The sequence below is a fragment of the Drosophila suzukii genome, chromosome 2R, assembly GCF_043229965.1.
Source record: "Drosophila suzukii chromosome 2R, CBGP_Dsuzu_IsoJpt1.0, whole genome shotgun sequence".
NCBI classification, from domain to species: Eukaryota; Metazoa; Arthropoda; class Insecta; order Diptera; family Drosophilidae; genus Drosophila; species Drosophila suzukii.
In genome coordinates this window covers 2601205-2621379 of record NC_092081.1, presented here as the reverse complement: position 1 = coordinate 2621379, position 20175 = coordinate 2601205, and the positions used below count along the sequence as shown (strand labels likewise).

At 46.2% G+C, this 20175-nt stretch overlaps 1 protein-coding gene across 1 annotated transcript in view; it reads left to right on the top strand.

The window, feature by feature from the left end:
- The window catches only part of tei (irregular chiasm C-roughest protein teiresias), a 123016-nt gene that overhangs the window by 89718 nt on the left and 13123 nt on the right, over positions 1-20175 (top strand). The window contains exons 4-10 of the mRNA XM_017087841.4: positions 4017-4194; positions 5076-5302; positions 6070-6226; positions 9720-9859; positions 10610-10739; positions 16721-16849; positions 17248-17448. Coding sequence (XP_016943330.3) covers positions 4017-4194; positions 5076-5302; positions 6070-6226; positions 9720-9859; positions 10610-10739; positions 16721-16849; positions 17248-17448 — 1162 coding nt within the window. The remainder of the gene's footprint in view (positions 1-4016; positions 4195-5075; positions 5303-6069; positions 6227-9719; positions 9860-10609; positions 10740-16720; positions 16850-17247; positions 17449-20175) is intronic.

Below are 20175 nucleotides of genomic sequence, written 5' to 3'. Positions count from 1 at the left end.
TATTTTATTTGGCGAGAAATGCGTCAGATCCCGCGAATCCCTTTCTCAACCAACAGGGTGTCCTTAACCGCGCTGTCTCTTGTCTCGCCTGGCAATTTGTTGGCTTTATAGAGCCATATTTTTCGCAGGCGACAATTGCCAGACATAAACCTTAACCCGGCAACAGAGTCGTCGGAAATAGGAGTTTTATGGTTGCAGCCGCCCTGCTGCACACTTTGTGGCGCTGGCAGCTTATTTATGGCCGGGTCTCAGGTTTAAGGTCAACAAACCCGCTTTGCTGGCACAAATCCTATCTAGCTGCGCCCCGATAAGCCTCCATTAGTCAATTAGGAGCGAACTTAAGACGCAGCCTTAATGGGCAACTTGCCATCCCGAGGCCTGGATGCAAGTGCAGCTGAGAGCGTAAATCACATCAAGCCGGCAAATTAATCAGTCAGCCTCAGAAATCCCAAATGAAAATGAGCGACAATGCGGTGCCACTTAGTGGGGAGTCGCGTGGTGGCGGCGGAAAGCGGGGGATCCCGGGAAAGCCGGGAAAGCGAGTCTTAAGTTGCTAACACGCCGCCGCTCTGTACCTTTGACAAGTTTATTAAGTTAGTTACAATGTCGGCGCTGGTCGACGGCTGCTCCTGCCAACTCTGAGTGCTCCGATGGCAAATAAAATCAACGCCAATGCAGCCGGAGCACCGGGAGCAGCATCCATCGTATCTCGCATCTCCGCCTGCCATCGCAGCCATTTCCCAGCGGTGCAATTGTATTAGTTGTGTTAAAACAAAGCCAGCCATGTGTAAGCGCCGAGGATGAGGATGGGGATGCGGATGAGGACGAGGATGAGGTGGCATCCTGGAGCGGGAGATAGAACAACAGTAACGAGCAGGCTGCGGCAATTACAACAGTGATGCGGCAACATTGTGGGCAAGTGTGTTGCAGGTTGGGGGCATTCGAAAGGGACGGCGCACCCTCAAGCGAATGCTCTTTCCTTCTGCCGAAATCCACCTGCAACATATAGAACAATCCGAAGAAACTTAAGGGGGAAACTTACTCGGGAATAATAGTTCGAGAAGAATCAGAAAAATCTTTTTAATGTGTAAATTAAACACAAGGAGAACTTTCGTCACAGCAACATTCTGAGCAAGCTACTTGGAAACGTGCTGAAAAATCTATCTTTACAGAGAAATCGATGGAAACTTAAAGTGAAACTAGAAAATCCAGCAAAAATCTACAGCAGAAATCTATAAGAAGCCCAGTAGCAACACATTGAAGAAACAGCAAATAAATGATACAGAATTAACCCACCAGCAACGTTCGGGAGAAACCCCAGAAAAAGAATATCAAGTCGTAGCCGAGCGAAGGCTTTAAGTTCTCTGGTCTGGTCTGGAGAAACACATATATTTCGTGATTATCCCCAGTTGCTCCATGTACCCGTTGACTCCGGTCCTTGGCTCACTCACCACCCACTCCCTCCAAGCCCCATTGCATTGCTACTGCGGCAATGACATGCGACAAGTGTTGCACTGACAGCTTGCAACATGAGCGACTTTTGTTGTACTTTCTAGAGCGTTGCACAATGCATTAGAGTCCCCGAGCGGGAACAACAGCTAAAGGAGTTCATCCCATCCAGGATACGGGGTTCGGTATCCTCCCACTTCGGGCGTCTGCTTGTGCGAGTGCCAAGGAATTTATTGTTGGAAATTATCAAGAGGCTAATATATTTGCCGAAAGCAATTTCGAGTTAGTGGCTCGGGGTCGGGGAGGATCAGGATGGGCTTGGGGATGAGGACGGGGCAGGGAGTGCGACAGTCAGTGAGCAATGTTGGCTGACAAGATTTTTGCAATTCCAAGCAAGTGATAGATATAAGTAGCCATTTCTCCCTGCTCCTTGGGCTCCACTCGAAAGAAATAAGCGTCTGCTCGGAATGGTTGGAGCTGAGGGATTGCCCTTTCGCGGAGGAGTATGAAGCTAATTGTCAGCGAGTGTCAATGAAGTGTGTGCTCAGAAGGGGCATTTATTATTTTCCCCATTAGAAGAGGGGAATGTGAATTTGGGGCCAGGATGAAACCGGAAAATGCATAACATAAATTTGCATTATTATTCATGCAGAAGGGAGCAACGGCGGTTGGGCCAAAATTAAATGTAAATCGCGAATCGCCGAAAGTTCGCCAACAATGCAATTAGAGAATTACAAAACCCTCAACTGTCCACCGATAACGTGGCCACAAATTATGCAAAGTTATGCGTGCTCGCCTTCAAAATATTCAGCAATTTATGCGAATCGCCGCAGCTGACAACACAGATGCACACGCACCGCCCCTCCGCCGAGGAAAAACAAAAGCGTCTGAATTCATAATTACCCGAAAACAGGAACGCAGTCAGAGGATCGCCAACAATGGCAGGCCCGAAACAATCGAGCGTGTAATCCGGCCAAACGCTCGACGCTGTAAACAAGGATTTGCCACGCTCATTTAACGCTTTTGTCCGGCGACCATGTTGCCAAACCAGAAAAATCCAACACGACCAGGTGCCAAAGGCCTGGTCGCTGGACACTGGACACTGGACACTAGCCCTGGTGGAAGTGGATGCAGTGGACGCCAGAAAGCCTCGGATCGCCATCGACCTCATAAATTTCCAACTGAATGCCCCGCTGCACAGGCACGCAAAATCCAGTTTCCACTTTGCCAGTCGCCAGTTTGCCATTGCCAGTTTGCCATTTTGCCAGTTTGCCAGTTTGCCAGTTGCCAGTCAAATGCGTCGTTGGTTAATAAATTTTCTGCAAATGGCCGTTGCGGCGACTGCGGCAAATGCGCGCCGGAAGTCGCCTCACGCACACATCGATTCTGCGGGGGGCGGGGGAAGCCCCTTTTGGGGAAGTGAATTTCATATACGCATAAATATTTGCACTGCATTTGAAAAATATACACCAGGCGAGTCGTACGAATCGTAAGCTCTAACAAAAACTGGCAACGGCAAACGCAAACGCACAAACGGAACCGGAAGTGCACCATACAAATATTCTGTTTACAGATTTTTTACGGATTTTCTATCCCGTGCCTCGTTCAATTTTTTGCCCGGTCAATATTGCCAGTTTTCAGTGGAGCATTTTATTTTGAATGAATAATCCTAGTGTAAAATTGTGGATTGTATTTCTATTTAAATAGCATTGATTCATTAAATGGATTTTATTTTTAAAAAATCTTTATTCATCTTTGTTTATTAAATGTTTGTAGGGTTGTAGGTGAATAAATCAAGTATAACAAGAATCGTAACGAAATATGTGTGGATCACATGGAATATACCCAATTGAGGGAGTGTATAGCCTGGCAATTTAATGCGCCTCAGACATCCGCCTTAATCCAAGCCCAAAAGTTAATCTCTCCGCCTGCAAATGCAATTAAAATCGTGTTTCATTTATGGCCGCCCTCTGCTGACCGCGCTCTTTTTAGCCCGACATTTAATTGGCACTTAAACGCATTAAGCGTGCGAAACATTTCCACATATATTCATATTCATATTCATACTTTTTTGTTCTCGCATTCTTCATAATTTTTTGTGCTCTGCGGCTGGAGCATTTGAATGCGCACATAAATTTCCGTTTGCATTAAGCCCGAGGCAGACAGGCAGACAGACAGACAGGCAGGGATGGCCAACAACTATTGGCTACAGTTTTTAAGCCGCCAGTTCATTGTTGCCACATTACCAGTGGATAACATGTGTGGCGGCGGGGGCCATCGTCCTCATTTAATTGTCATTACGAGTATTGTGTTTGTTTGGAGCGAGATGTAATAAAATTCCAGCGATGCCCAAGTGTAAATAAATGGATATGAAAACATTAAATGCAATTGTTTCGCCGCCCGGCTCGTCGAGCAGGGCGGATTGCATTTAATGGGGGAAATTTATGGGCATTTAATGCGCTGCATTAAAAGTTTCAAAAGGCGCTTTGCATAATTCCGCCAATGACATTAGCTTTATCGCCGCGCAAACTTACCAGCGCTCCTCTTTCCTCTTTCTCCTCCTGCAGGTGGTCCACGCCATGGACCGCACCGCCCGCGTCACCGACTACCGCTTTATCAAGGAGGCTAATGGCGCGCTAACCATCACCAACGTCATGCTCGAGGACGACGGCAAGTGGCAGTGCGAGGCGGAGAACACGAGGCGCTACACGGAGAACGCCCGACCCGTCAAGCTGGTCGTCCTGGGTGAGTATCCTAGTCTTACCCACTCTCCACTCTCCACCTTCCACCTTCCACTTCCCACTTGGGTGGGCCAGTCTCGACTTGGCCAACAGCTTAGACAAATACTAAAGGGGTCGTGTCGAGCCATTTGCCAAATTAGCCGGGGACGAGGCCAAGTTGGCGCTGGCAAATGCTCGCTTTTATGGCCACGCCATCACTGGCAGCAAAAAGCATCCTCGAAATTAAGATAAGGTCGTGCCCCAGAATTGGTAAACATTGGGTTTTTCTCTTCAGCGCATGTTCTGAATGCAACTTAACTGAGGGAATCTGCCCTAAGCTTCATTTATTGATTCAAAAATTACTGTTAGGGCTTCAGCTATCTTTGTCACAGGTTAAACATCATTCTAAAAGGAATACTATATGTTTTTAACGTTAAGCAAGATTTCGAAAAATATTTTTCGAATACCTAATATTAATTCATTATCGAAATTAAAAGCTTTCTTTTGTTCTAAGCAGAAACTATATAGACTCGTTAAGTGCCACTTGCAATATTATAATGTTTGTTATAACCAAAGTAATGATTAATCTATAAAGGAATATGATAAGGCAACACTTGGAGACCACAGATCTTATGATCTTTTATCATACAGTATTTATAATTTGAGTTTGCCCGTATGATATTAGACAAATATCAAAGTGCGAAACAATAATTTACCCATTAAAATTTTTTTTTCGAAATGATGTTAGCAAGGAAAAAAGATTTGGTTTTGCTATTAATTCATAATTAAATTTCTTTATTAACTTAGACATTTTGGTAATACTGCCTTTTTGTGTAAATATCAAATTATCAAATTTTCTTGCTTATCCATTTTACTAATGTTCCTCTTGACGCATCCCACCCACAGATCGCCCCAAGCCGCCGTATCTGCTGATCGACTCCCGCCGCCTGGACGCCAGCAACCTGTTCGTGCCCGTGAAGGAGAACTCCGAGCTGAACCTGGCCTGCGTGAGCGAGGGCGGCAACCCGCGACCCTCGCTCACCTGGGAGGTGCTCCTCAGCCCCGGCGTGGACCGGCACGCCCAGAAGGTGTCCGCCGAGGTGCTGGAGCTGGAGGAGATCAAGGGCGAGAAGGTAAGCCGGGCAGGGCTCCGATCCGATGAGTGACAAGTGGCGGGATGTCCGAATGGGATTCGTAATGGCCGTTCGGCTGGAGTGGAAAAACCACAGCATCGCCGGCCAACAAACACATTAGGTGTGGCCAAAAGCGGCTGCCGGCCAAACAACGGCTCTTCCGGACGACTGGCTGAACCCAGTTTGCGGTCGGGCCAAATTTGTTTGTCTTGCACTCGAGCATAATGAAAAGCAGACATTCGGTTGAGCAATGCAGGAGTTTAGTCAGCTCGACGCCACTCCCACTTCGCCCCCACTTCCACCTGTCAAGCACACACACACGGCCCCAGGCAGTGTCTTCCAGGAGACGAGTGTGTGTGGGTGCTTGTCGCTCGGACCCTAAATGCCACAAATTTGCGTGTTCGGCTGGTCACAAACCCAACCCCATCCCACTTACCACTTACCACTGGCCACCCACGGCCACTCCGCCCCCCGATGATTGATTGAAAACTGTGCCAACAAAATTTCCATGCCAAAGCCACAGCGGGCGGTGGGTGGTGGGTGGTGTGAGGTGTTTGGTGGGTGGGTGGTTGGGTGGTGAGTCGCACGGAGTAGTGTTCGGCAAGGTGGGTGCCCTTGCCCTTGGACTTTAATTTAAATTAATGATGTCGCGCTGATAACAGGCCTGACTAATTGGCCGCCCGAGCAGCCGCCTGTCATTTGGCCCAATTTGCCAGTGTTTAGCATAAATTTTGAATGTGAATTTATCTGGACTCCCCTCCCCGCAGATCGACAAGGACGGCTACAAAATCAACAGTGGGGCGAAGAGCGAGGCCCGACTTCCCGCGGTCTACAGAGCCCATCATAACGCTCGGATCCTGTGCGTCATGGAGCATCCCACGCTGAAAATTCGACAAAACGCCTCGCTTCTGCTGGATGTGCAGTGTAAGTTTGGGATACTTTTAAGTAGTCTTCATAGGAATATTTTTAGCCTTCCTTATGTTTTTATTACCACTAATTATTGTTTTGTGCGGTTAAAAAATATTTAATTATTTTATTTAAATCAGTCCTTTTTATATTACAATCATTTTCATACATTTAAACATGACAGTATAAAATTAATTCATTATCAAACTTTTCGGATCTGATTAGTTTGTCAGAACATGCACAGGGTACAAATGTAATTTATACTCAAATAAAAAATCCTAATTAAAACCCACTTGTCATAAAGTTCTCTCGAACTTAAGCCCATCTCACTGTTTATTGAGAAATTAACAGTGCTTCAGTGAGTCATCATGGTAAGGTCACCCGAACTTTTAATAAAACCCAAACAGGGCGAATATCTCACCACGTTTAATTACCTTAAGGAGGGCAAAAAACGAGAGTGGAATGATGCAAATAAAAGTGAAACCAAAAAGTAAATGTTGATTGAAAAGTTAAATTGCGAAAGTTAACACACGCCGCCAGCCGGGACCAGAGCTCGGCAGAATCGCAGCTGAGGGCCAGCTGGGCAGGGAATGAAACAACACAGAAAATTATTATGCACCTGCAGCGAACAAAGTCAGCGGAGTAACCGAAAGCAAAGGTGAAATTGTATTAATTGAAACAGCAAAAAGGGACCAGAAGGAAAGGTAAAATCAAATTGCAATGAGACCGGCCGGAGAAAGTCGAAAGAAAGCGCGACAGTTGAGAAAAGGACGCCAGCGAACAATTGAAATGCAGGGGCAAAAGCTGCGGAGAAAAGAGGAGAATTAATGGAAATTCGAAGCCCGAGAGGATTGCAGGACTCTCAATTAGCTTAAAATAAGAAGGTGTCGAGAGAAAGGAGGAAGGATTCGCAGCTTTAATTTTCATAAGCCCCGTAGCCTTCATTTTACTTGGAGATCTCGAGAAACAATAATGTTGAGCTCAGATAAGGACAGGCTATCATATGCTTATACACGCTGATATTGACTGGTGACCCCGATGGCCTTGTACTGGAATTATCGCAGCACATGTTCAGCAGCATAAACAATACCTCTATGAGAATTGGTTGTCGTGACCCCTAACTTTCCCATCCATCAACCGAATTGCACCTGAGATGATTCCCTCCGCGCAACAATGGAATCGCTTTAAAGGAGACCCTGCGAAGTCCGACTCGTGACCAATTGAGGTGGACAATATGCATGCCACGAGCAGCCACAAAATAACCGGGAAATAAAGATACGAGTCCTGGGGACACCGCAGAAGTGACGCAACCGGACATGGAATTGGGAATCAATGCCAGTGACCGGTCGGTGGGTCGATGAGGCGAGGCGACAATTGGAAGACTAGCACTAATTGGCAGCAAAAAGCCGCACACACGTCCTGGCCACCAGGACACCAGGACACCGAACACCAGCCGGGTCCTCGCCCTGAGGAGGGTCTCAATCAGCGCCAGGATCCGGGGACGGACCACAGTTATTTGCTTTATTAATGCCCGTGAAGCCGCATAATGCCCTGACAAATGCCCAGGTAGTGGAGAGCCATGAAAATGATTGGAAAATATAGAAAAGCCGTGTGGGATTTGCATGGCACAGAGTCCTTGATGTTTTGCGTGCTTTGGTGTGAGTGTGAGTGTGATTGTGTGGGTGTGCGGGTGTGTGCCGTGTGTGTTGTGTGTGGGCTTCGGCTCTGGCCAGGCATGAAAATTGCAAAAACCGCAATAACAACAGCACGAGGCCTCAAACAATAATAACGGGAGCAGCAACAAGAACAACCGCAACGTTTTCCGGGTTCAACAAAAGAAGGAACAAGTTCGTCCTGATTCGTCCTGTTTTTCCTTTTATTGTTCCCGCTCCCCTTTTCTGCGCTTGTATAAATTAAAATGCACACACATGAGAGCGTTTGCCCAGCCCATAGACATTGTATCCGCATCCCAGTCCGCATCCGCATCTGTATCTGTAAATGTATCTGTAGTGAGTGCTGCGTTTAATTTGCGCATTTTTATGCAGACAGTTGACAGACAAATCAAGGACATGGACAGGGATCACTGCTCCCCGAAATGCTGAACAATTTAAGCTGGAAAAGTCAACTGAAGGAGCAAAGAAAATATTTGGGTTTCCATTTAAATTAGAGCTTTTTAGGCCAACATTTTGCTTTTAATTTGAGCAATTTGAGAAGATGCCAAAGTGCATTTTTAAAACCGGCCCTTCCCCAGTAATTGTTTTCCTTGCCTGAAAACAATATGGCCAAACAGTTAAACAATTTCCAGCCTTTGTGTCGCCCGGTTTGAGTCAACAAATTGATGGACCACCATCACACACCACAGACACGGGTTGTTTTTCCAGCCCATTCATAAATATGTATGACGTCTGACGACTGACGACTGACGGCTGTCTGGCTGCCGGTCGTACTACTCGTACATCGACAGGATCGGAGGCTGAATTGAATAGTTTGGCAAACAACCGACAAACAAATTCATTTGTCCCTCGGCATCTGCAGACCCTTTCCGGGCGCCTAATCAAATTGTATTAGTTACAAAAGGCCACAAAGGCGACTGGTGCGCCGAAAAATTGAAAAGATTGAAATGAATGCAGGCCCATTTGGGTAGCATATTTTGGCCAGACCTGCCAAATGGCCAGCACTAATTAAAAAACATTTGATTTATGCCTATGAATATGCATTGAATAGGAGTGCACATGTCTGCCTGGGCGGGGCGTCCCATTATTTACATTTACATTTAGATTTACATTTTGTCGATGGCTTTTTGACATGCACTGAATGGATTTGTGATTGGCAGTTTGGGATTGAAATCGAAGTTGTATTTTGAATCGTATATCGAATTACTTTTGGACGAACCGGAATGAGTTGTGGCTGCCGAAATAAAGAGCGCCGAACACGCCAAAACTGAAAATGATATTACGAATTCAATGCCGCTAACTAAGTAAACTTCACGGGCTACTCTGAATGGAGCGCTGTATTAATTGACACCTGGTTCGCTGGTAATTGAGTGCTGTCAGCTTGGCTACACATTTCATTAATCAGAACCTATTTTGGTCTATTAGGAAAGCAATGACAAGTGTGTGGAGTTACAAACAAATCAAAATGAAAATTGCGAATTTAGAAGAGTATCGTGATCTCTTCGGGAGAACTCTGTCCGCCCAGCTTTAAAGATTACAAATTCGGCAAGTATTTCATGACTTAACCCCTCCTAATTTAAACTGCAATAAGAAATCCACTCGCAACTCGTACGACAATAAACGCGTTCTTATTTACCTTCCTCCCAATACAGACTGCGCCTAACGTTTGCATTTAGTTTAATTATAAAAGTTTTTCTTTCTTGCCCTCAGTTCGTACCCCTGCTTTTGAGTAATTTTTTAATTAAAAAACTATTTTGTTGATGTTGCCACAGTCTAGTCGGTGATAGCGCCGAAATCTGCGGAAGAGTCAACCGAAATAACCATCTGTCCCGTTGCAGACACGCCCTCCTTCGCCATATCCCGCACACCTGGCTTCGGCTATCCGCTCCGCGAGGGCATCGAGGTCAGCCTCAAGTGCGACGTCGACTCCAATCCCCCGAGCACTCCGCGCTGGCAGAAGGACGACGGTGACACGCCGGTAAGTTGGGCCATTGAGAAGTGCACAGGAAAAAGTTCAGATACTTTCCACTCCGTGGTCGTAGGCTCTATCGTTTAGGAAGTAAAGTTAGGCATTTCAGAGTCCTAATGGAGGAGTAAGTGATGGAAACAATTTAATTTAACTTGGACGGTATTACTTTTCTTTAATGGATTAACAACATTATATTATTTTTATATAATCAAATAAAAGACTTTACTTTATCTTATCTTTACATATCAATAGGTACTAAAAGGTATTAAAGATAATTTTCTCTATGACAAAATAATTCCCATTCTAATATAACATTATAATGTTAGTAATGTTATTTTAACTAGCTTTTTCAATAAATCTGACAAATGTTTATTTTATCTTTAAGAGCTCGTGTTAAATCTAGCCAAATTATTATTTTTTATATATGCCCACATTGGTTATTCAAAAAATATAGAATTTCTTCCTGTGCGTTTGACTTGCCAAAACTGGAAAAGTGGAAATGCGTGGGCCTCGTGCATTCGTAGGCCGCCCATCGGAGTTCGGCCTTTTGTGTGATTTTTGGCCAAGGAGCAAGTTTTAAATGGATTTTCGTGCAGTTGTCGCTACCTTGCGAAGCCGAAACTTGCGCGAAACTATTTGCCTTGCCTTAATTACCAAAAATTGTTTACGCATAACGAGCCAAACTCATTTCCCATTTCCCATTTCCCGTTTCCAGGCCAAAGTGCTAACACTCTGATTTCCCATTTCCGACTATTGCAGGTGCCGCAAACGGGCGATGGATTCCTCAACTTCACATCGATAAGGCGCGAGCATTCCGGCTGGTACAAGTGCACGTCCCGGCACCTCAACTTCCAGTACTCGTCGATTGGCTATTACCTCAGCGTGCGATGTGAGTACCCCCGTAAAGCAGGCCGTAAATTAGACCGCGTATGCGTGAAATTGCCTTAAAAATGGCGCGTGATAATATTTTGCCCATTAGTTTGTGTCAGTAAAATTGCTGGCAGCACCACCGGCCCAAGCCTTCAGAAACCCTGTAAAGCCCTCGAAAACCCTCGAAAAAAATGAACAAAATCAGCGAACATTTTACGACACTCGCACATGGCGCTGAGGACAATATTCGGTGATTTTTTCGGGGATGTTCCCGGCACTTTGCGAGGCGCCTTGTGGCGCCACCCCCTGTCATATGCAAAATGTGGCAAATTTCATTGGCATTGGCATTGGCATTGAGTGGGTGTCTGCCCCCGCTTCCTCTACTATTCACGCTTACGCGCCATTTTGCTGTCAATATTTTCCGTTTTGCGGGTTGGGTTTTATACCTCTTTGGTCGGGGGATGTGCGGCACATTATGCGCTCAGCGCGTGTTAATGCTGGTAAATATTTTTATTGAATTTGGGCCCTGACAGGCGGCCTAAAAGCAGCCATCAAACCGCCAAATCGAATTATATGTCTCGAGAAAACTCATTTGCAGCCTCATTAGGCGGCCAATGCAATCGAAGGAGCTCAAGGAATCGAGAACTGCACTGCCGCCCCTCGAAATCCATCTTAGTCCCCCCGAGAACTCGCTCATCAATCACGGCCAAAACGGAAAGCCGAACTAGAGAAATAAAATATTGGTAATAACAGCTTGACAAAGTGTTGCCACTTTTTATGCCGTCGCAGGGATCGGCAGGCCCAACTCCCATCCGTCCCCAGGGGCAGAGTCTTCGCCACTCCTGACAGCCGCCTGTCGCTGCTCATTACGGGGAAAACAAATGCTTTATTAATAAAAACAAGGAAAAATGTTTCCAAAAGGCCAAAAAGTGACGGAGACGGCCGCCCCATCGACATTATCGATGATTGATGGGGGCCGCCAGGAGGAGAAAGAAAAGAAAACTTTTCTCCGCATTTTCCAGCGAAATCTAATTGTGAGAGACGCTGAGCTGGCAACATGTTAAGCACATAAATCAATTTGTAAAACGTTTTATCGAACTCGAACTCCGGTCGAGGGATGGAGCGGACGGAGCGGAGCAAACTGCCGAAATGGCAGATCCAACTGGCAGCAGTCGGCATCTAAACCCCATTTGCGACAACCGGCGTCCTATATGTGTACCTATAAGATATGGCAGAAGCACAGACACGACTCGCCTGTCATAAACTATAAAACAGCTGCCCGACCCATGATAAATGGCGGCCGGGGAAGACTTTGATTTCGGGGGAGCACGGCCCACATTCAAGTCGGGGAAAACTGATAAATCGCATTTGGGCGGGGGAGCTGCGAGAATCCCGAATCCCGAGTCCCAGACAGACGTTTGAATGCGGGCTTAATTGCTGACGATATGTTTCCTCCTCCGGATCTCGCCATTGAGCTGGAAAACAGGTACACAGGTAGCAGCAGCGAGGGGAAAACTTTTCCGTCGACAACAACGAGGACAACGCTGACGAACTGCAATGAAAAAGCAATCAGCGATGCCCTGCCAAAAGAAAAAGAACGGCCAAGAGCGGAATGCGGAGGGCCCGCAAAAGTAGGCAATTGGACGCAGTTGCTCAAAGTTTTCTGCGCCGGCCACTTTCGCGTGATTGATTCGCCCGTCTGGAGGCTTCGGAACTGAGGACTAAGGACGCAGGACTCGGGGCTCGGGACACAGGACACGGAGAGCTTGTTAAAACGTCGCTAATTTGACACGTACGTCAACAGGAGCGGCGGGCGTGACGCGGGGCCAGGACTCAAGTCCTGCAAGTGGGCCACGTTCAGGTACACATAAGCCAGGCCCATTGACCGAAGTTCTGTTTGCCAGCCTCATTAATGAGTTAAAGTTAAAGTTCTCATTGGGCTAATTAATGTTGAGTGGCTTGCTCGAACAATGTGCAATTAGCGAAGTTTGCCAATCCGAGCAATCTGGCAGAAAAAGGCTTCTGAGGCATATCGAATGTGTGGGAGAAAATCAAGAGTTCTTTCAAAAAATGTGTTTCTATGACTTGGAATGTAGAGCAAAAATGCGAAGATGTTTAGACATCCATACATGCCGCAGAATGAACAAAAGGTGCTTTAATTGTTTACACGTTTCACTTAAAGGAAAAGTAAATATTATGTTTAACCTATACATACAGCTCTATCCATTTTATTAGTGTGTAAACTAATTTGGGAAAACGTTCAAAAGCCAATTATTTAATCGAACAAAGGACTTTGATTATCGTCTCGAGCAGTCCGGTGACAGAACTCAACTCCATCTTATTCTCCAGGGTCACTTTTGCGGCTAGCCCTGCCACCGAAATCCATGTGCAAATTGCATTCGCCTCGCCCTGAACTGATTTGCCCAGCCAACTGTCAAGAAAATGCACCACCAACACCGCAAGGCTCTGCCACATTGTCAACCACTCTGGAGGAGAAACAAACAGAAGCCCACACGTCCTTTGAAGCAGGGCCAAACGAGTCCCAGCGGATACAGGACACTCGAGCCTTTCCTAACTGAGGGCGCATTACAATAAAATTTAATTCTCCACGCTATCGTAAGCATTTCGATTGCGAGCCATTCCTTACGGCCCAACTGCGCCGATCGGAGAGTCCTGGCCATGTTATCCATTATCCTTCGTCATGCTGGTTATCGCGGTTTAACTTTATTGTCCTTCGACCATCCCCACAAGACGTCCCATGTCCTGCTCCTCGTCCTTCGCCACAGCTTTGGCCATCTTGGATTTCTGTGTTTATCGGCGCGCACGATTATTAGTTTTTTGTTTGCTGCCTTTGTTTTTATAGCCGGCGATTATGTTTCGGTATGTGTCGAGGGTCCCACGTCCCGCAAGGATTTTCAATAAAATTTTATTTGGCGCTGCCTCAGATGAAACCGAAACTCATTTCGACTGGGTGCCTTTTTCTGGGCAACTTACAGAAATATTAAAAACTCATTGCGGACAAATGTCTCTGAGCAGAGTATTTTTTATGGCCGCAAAGTTTCCCCCTCGCCTCGATGGCATAAACGTAAATTTGCCGAGAGATTATCTTTTATGGATGTGGAGCAAGACACAGTGTCTTCGACTGCGCCCCACCAATTTGCATCCGCCCTCCTCAAATGAACTACTATCTGCTGGAATCCCCGTTCCGCCCGCTGCATCTCGCATCCAGTGCAATCATCTTCAATTTCAACTCATTGCAAATTAATCGCGTGTTCGCTGAAAGTCTTCAGAATGCTCCCGGCTGCAGGGAAAATTAAAATTTATAACCAAGACACAAATGCAATCACAGCAGCCCGAGTTTGCTCTCTGCCGCTTCCGCTGGCTGTTTATGCAGCTTGTAAGTTAAGCTGATTGTATCCTGCGATGATGATGATGCTGCTTCTCGCCGGCCTCCTTCATATTCATGACTAACTGCGAAGATGAAGAGCCAGCGGAAAAAATGCAAATTAATCTGGGGCGGCGGGAGTGCTAATGAAAGTTGCAAGCAAAAAACTGCTGAAGCCCCTCGCCAAAGAATTTAATTTTTCACCTACAGCATTGCCCACCCGCCGTCGAGAGTGAAACTTTGCAGTGCTGAAGGATTTATGGATCACGCCGGCCGTCAAATTCACACTTCGGACAGCGGATAGGATGTGTCGACACATCGATACACTCTGCGAGGGTTCGGCAGTTCTCATGGGATCTCTGGAAGTGACAGGCGAGCACATCCCCCGAACTCCCTGGGTTCTCGGAGGCGAAACGCCAACGTGGCTGATGATGATGCGTTATGATTAATGATTGCTCGGTCTCCAGGCTGCCCCGTCGTATTGATCCCCTTGTTTGCATTAGTGTTTGCTGTTTGCCCTTCATATTTGCTGTTGTTGTGAGTTGGGATTTACTCGAGTGGGCCTCGTCGCCAAAAGATGTGCGGTAAGAATCACTTTCTCCCTTTCTTCAAGGACCTTTTCTCTCAATCCCCTCACTGTCGCCATATGGGCGGTACTCGATGCCCATTTGTTTGCCTTTGTTTATTTGTTTTCTGGCCCTTTTCGAAGTGGGAGGACACTTTTATGAATGGCCATTCAGTAAAATATGCGTGAAACAAGTGCTGAAATTATGAATGTGAGCGAGTGTTGGGGAAGTATTGAAGGAGTTGGGTTCTCGGGGAAGGGAATCGATTTCTAAGCTGAGTACTTCGAGAGCGTGGGCGTCTAATGTATCGTTTAATAATGTTCTTTTGACAGCCCTCTACCATCGTTCCTTTGTCCGTAGTGCCATCTATATAAAGGGATATTGTAAGATACTCTGACTGGATAAATACAAAGTAACATTTTCGGATGCTTTTAAAACAGGGTTTGGTGACCCCGCAGTCCTTACAAGTATAATTTCAATGGGCTAGAAACAACAATTTAAATTTTTAAAATGTGAAGCTGGCACATCCCAGATACGCGTCAAATTAATGGGAAATTTCAGGGATTTTTCTCTGCCTCTGTGGACTCCCTTAGACACTTTTCTTATCACATCGCCCCAAAACCGCCGCCAGCCTTTGGCCAATGACAAATGTCTGTCAGTTGAGCCGAGACGAGCAGAGCTCATTAGACATTTTCGCTGGCTCCGCGACAGAGGGTTCTTGTTTCAGTCAGGGCTGCACCAGAACACCAGAAGACCAGAACACCAGTTCCCTTAGCCGTAATGGGACTCCGCCCCGACCCCCTGCTGGCCATTGAAGTTGTCAATTTGGGCGACGACGCCTTTGTCCGCCTTTGTGTTGGCAATAAAAAATTTTATAACTACGTGATTTTGACTAAGTAACACGCCCGTCTGCCGAGGGGAGGACTTTTGCCATTGTCAGCAATAAACCCCGGTCGAGGGTTGGCTGTCGGCTGATTGACATGCGATGAAGGGTCTCCGGGGCAAAGGAGCTTACAACTAATTGTCTCTTTTGCTCTGGAAATACCCTACCCCTTCTCGAATCTCGGCAGCGGAACTTCGGGGGCTTCGCCATCGATTAAAGGTGCCCCGGTAATTAGTAGTTTCTGTTAATTGTGCGGCTCACTTTTGGGTCTGCTAATTTGAAGACTGCCCTGGCCCGAGGAGTTCGGTGGACTTCTCCCGGGATCCGGCACTTTGTAAGGCTCAGCGCTTTGTCCCCATCATCGCATTTTTCTTCGCCAGGTCGCCACTTGGCAACTTATTGTTATGATATCCGGTGGCAGACAAAGGACCCCGTACCTGCCGCACACTTTTAGGCACATGTCAGGAAAATTGTTATTTATACCGTAATATGAACAGCCCATAAAGTACGCCGCACAAAGGACGCCCTGAAATTTAAAGCCACCTCCCGGCATGGAAAGTGGAAAATATGCGAGTGTGTGCTGCCCGCCCCTCAAAATTAGAATGGAACATCGTTGTGGCCCCTTCCCGCCCCCGGAAACGAGCATAAAATATATGTATTTATGAATTTGCGGTGGAGAAGATTGCAGCCCAGGCAATTTTCCAGCTAGGCGAGCAGCGATTTTCACTTTTAGTTGGCATCAAAACGGAAGTGACAACTCATTGCGGAGTGACTCAGGTGTTCGCACCGCGTCAGCAATTTGTTGCTGGCTCTGTCATTGAAATATTGTCACATTTGACAATTGCCAACATCCCTGGGATTTGCACGGCACCAAATTGCTGGTCTGAAGCAGCGACTCTATGATTTTCAGTTTGTTTTCCGACACACATAACAAGAAGAACAAGACAAAAACATATTTGTGTTCCATTATTGGCGAGTTTTTTCCTCTGGATAAGCAGTGTATTTTGAAATGTTGTGTGATTGAGTAATTCAATGAAGCAGGAGTTTGTTGGTAATTATATTAAGCTCCTCACCCCATTTATTCTCCGTGTACCCTTAGGCCCCATGTGGTCGGAAGTTTGCAGCCCTAACTGACGGCTTCTGCTTTATGTCCTCTATATTTTCAGTCGATTCGGTGGATGTGACCTCGGAGCCGGATGATCAGGATGTTTCCGTGGCAGCTGCCTCGCACAACCCCAACAAGGGCCAGCTGGAAGTGCAGTTGGGCGGAGCGGTAACCCTGCAGTGTCCTCAAGGTAAGCGATACGAACGGCCGACTGCCAACTTCCCGTGGGCCCAGAACTTCAAAGGAATACGCTTCTTGGGCGGGGCGAAACTGCCGAATTCGTGGCCCATTTAGAATGACAAATGCGTCTGGGCCGTAATTACATTTTACATTTTACTTTCTTTTTCGATCGGGTCGAGTCGTGGCCTTTTGTCCGCCTCTTCATTAATTAGCGCAATTGGAAATTAATTATGCGTGCAATTTACTTTGCTCACTTTCGGCCAAATGGCGAAGATAGACAAATGGCTCGGCGTCCGTGGGAGTGACGCATCAATTAAAGAAATTAAAACTTGCGTGCCGAGTCCCTGGAAGTCAATTAATTAAATTATGCACTGGCTTTCATGTCCCTTCTCCCCTCCCCCGTTTTAGGCTCCCTGGGCTGCTGGTCGCACTTGGACCCCATTTCGGCCCGGTTGCGTGGCCTTGGCTACGGCAGCAGCCAGCCCACGGGCCAGTTCTCGCTGAAGGACGTCATGTACCAGGACGCGGGCATGTACAAGTGCGTGGGCCAGTCACCCACCAACAAGAAGAAGCTGGAGGTCCTGCAGAGCGTCACGGTCTCCGTGAAGGGTAAGTGAACGAAGATGCCATCTTGCCCCGAAAAAAGTTACTCCATAAAATTGAATTTATGTGTTTATAAGCCAATACAGAAAACACTTCCTAAATGTATTATTTTGGTCCTGTTTTTAATCAGTCCGCCAATCAGACATTGTACATTTGGGGTAAACTAATTTGCTAATTAAAAATTGGATGCGTGAATGCTTTTAAGTAATTAACACCTGGTTTTACATTTTATTGGCTGTTTAAACATTTTTAGTTATTTAGTATCATCTAGCGAAACATCATTAAAGTACAAAATAAAAGCAGTTATAAAGCTCACTAAATTAAAAAAAACTAGTGAAACTTTAAAAGGGCGACAGAAGTAGACATGTGTAATTTTAAATTCATCTATAGGGTCTTTATCTATAGCTTTTAGTCCATTTATCCTAAATGGAAGTCAATATCAAGGAAATTTATCAAAATATACACAATGAACTTTTATACCCGTTAGTAAAAGGGTATATTGTATTCGGGGAAAAGTATGTAACAGGTAGAAGGAAGCGTTTGCGACCCTATAGAGTAGATATATTCAGGATTACTAGCTTAGTCGATCTAGCCATCTCCGTCTCTCCCTCATTTTTGTGTGAACGCTGTGATCGCTGAAACTATAAAAGGTAGACAGTTAGGAAAACAGATCTAGATTCCTTAACTTTGTACGCAGCACAAATTCATCAATACCATTTAATTTACCTAATAAAAATCGCCACGTCCACGCTAACGCCCACAAACAGCCATAAACTGTGGCTCGTACAGTTTTGGTGCTAGAAACAAAGTATACATTTAAATATATTGGCTTCGTCAATACCTATTGATTGACCTAAAAAAGTTGGTCACGCCCACTGTAACGCACACTAACGCACATAACTCTTAAATCTGCCTGCCGCCCACATTACAATATATTGAAATCGCGCATAGATGGCGCTTTACAATCCCGCTTTGCTGTTTGCATATCTCCATCTCTCTTTTGCTCCCTTCAGCTGAGTAACGGGTATCCGATAGTCGAGACACTCTACTAAAGCGTTCTTCCTTGTTTTGGTTATATATGTTTGTATCTCACATTTGAATTCAAAGTACCCACACACATCCAAAATCTTTTGTTAAATTGATCAATTGTAATGTTTCCAACCCATTTAATTGTCAATATGACATATGAAATAGTTAGTTACACACAAATTACTATTTTGTAGTAGCCTTACAGGTAACCAACGCAACTACAAGACACCCTTTGTTTTTTTTACAGTAGTGAACTGTTTTTGTAGTTACGCAGCTATCCGTAGGGGTCCATTGTACCCCTACTATTTGTTCGTGTGAAGTTGGCAAAATAACTCGTTTAAGCGTGCCAATTCATACTCCCATTGGTCACCCGAGAGTTAGTCACACTTCCCTAAGAAACCCCTGACCCCTGGAGGCCCCGCGCGCAATCAAAGAAGCGAAGCTGAATCACCAGAAAATTGGGTGTGGCCCAGTTTCGACTGACTTTATCGAGGATGGGACTCTTGTGGGCGATGGGTGGTTTTTCCGAACGGGTGGCTGCTCAGGTGACAGCGAGGAGTTAAAAACATTAAAAACTTTGACAGCAGTTTCGGGACACGGCAGAGCCAAGGAAAGCAAATGAAAAGTTTTATTTTCTTGCTGTCAGAAGTTCGACATTTTACTTTGCATGTGATTTTCCCCAGCGAATCACCCTTCCGCCGCCCTCCCGCTCCTCTGGTTTCTGTGCTTTTTATAGTCGGGCTTATCGCTCGTTCTCTTGTCGCATTGACACTTGTCAAAATCTTTGCCTGGGCGTGTGGAAAACGACGCATGATTGATGACATTGCGAAAGGCAATTCCAATCAGCTTGCGCACTTCCTCCCGACTCCTGCCAGAGATATTAAGTATACGACGAGTGTAGGGGAATTGGAAGAAAAATTGGAAATCATGCTGCCGGAAATTAAGGAAAATGCGTTAGCTTTGACTTCACATCACCTCCAGTTGTCTGCCCCGGCAAAGCGCATTAAGTTGTCTTCAGGCAAAAGCCAAGTGGACATTGAGACAATAAAACTTGCCAAGTGGTCGAGGGGTGGTGATATGGGGCTGCGGGTGGGGGTGGAGATCCTGCCGTCTGCAGGAGCAGGACGAGTTGAGGACCTGGCCAAGCTTACCCTCGAGTGCAATCCAAACATGAAACAGCTCAGCTCCCAGATCTCCGGACGAGCGAAGCCAAGCAATCAAACAAAGTCCTTGCCGAGGACCGAGAAGTGGGCGTTGGGTGTGGCTGTGGATGTGGGTGTGGGTGTGGGCTGGATGGGATGTCGGTGTCCTACACGAAATGGAGACACTTATAATGCTCCCGCATGCAATTTCAAGGTAAGACAGTTTGTCATTAAAACTGCGAAATTGAGTGCTAGATAAACAAAATTCCAGGCAGCCGGGAAAGTGGAGTCCTGGAGAGGGAGTGGGGTGTCGGGGTGGCACAGCGTGGCTGCTAACACTTAACGCAAATAAACAACAAGGGCCGGGATGGGGTGCTGTCGGTGGAGGGAAGCGTGAAATAGTCATATTTATCAAAGGCAGGCGGCAACGGATTCCCGGGCTTCCAGTCAAAGACGTCAGGATAAGAGAGGGTTGAGTGCAGGACAGCCAAACAATAGATTAAATTCGGAGCCCAGCAGCCAAGAAAGGGGAAAATACTCCCAGTCAGGAGTTGTGTGTGCC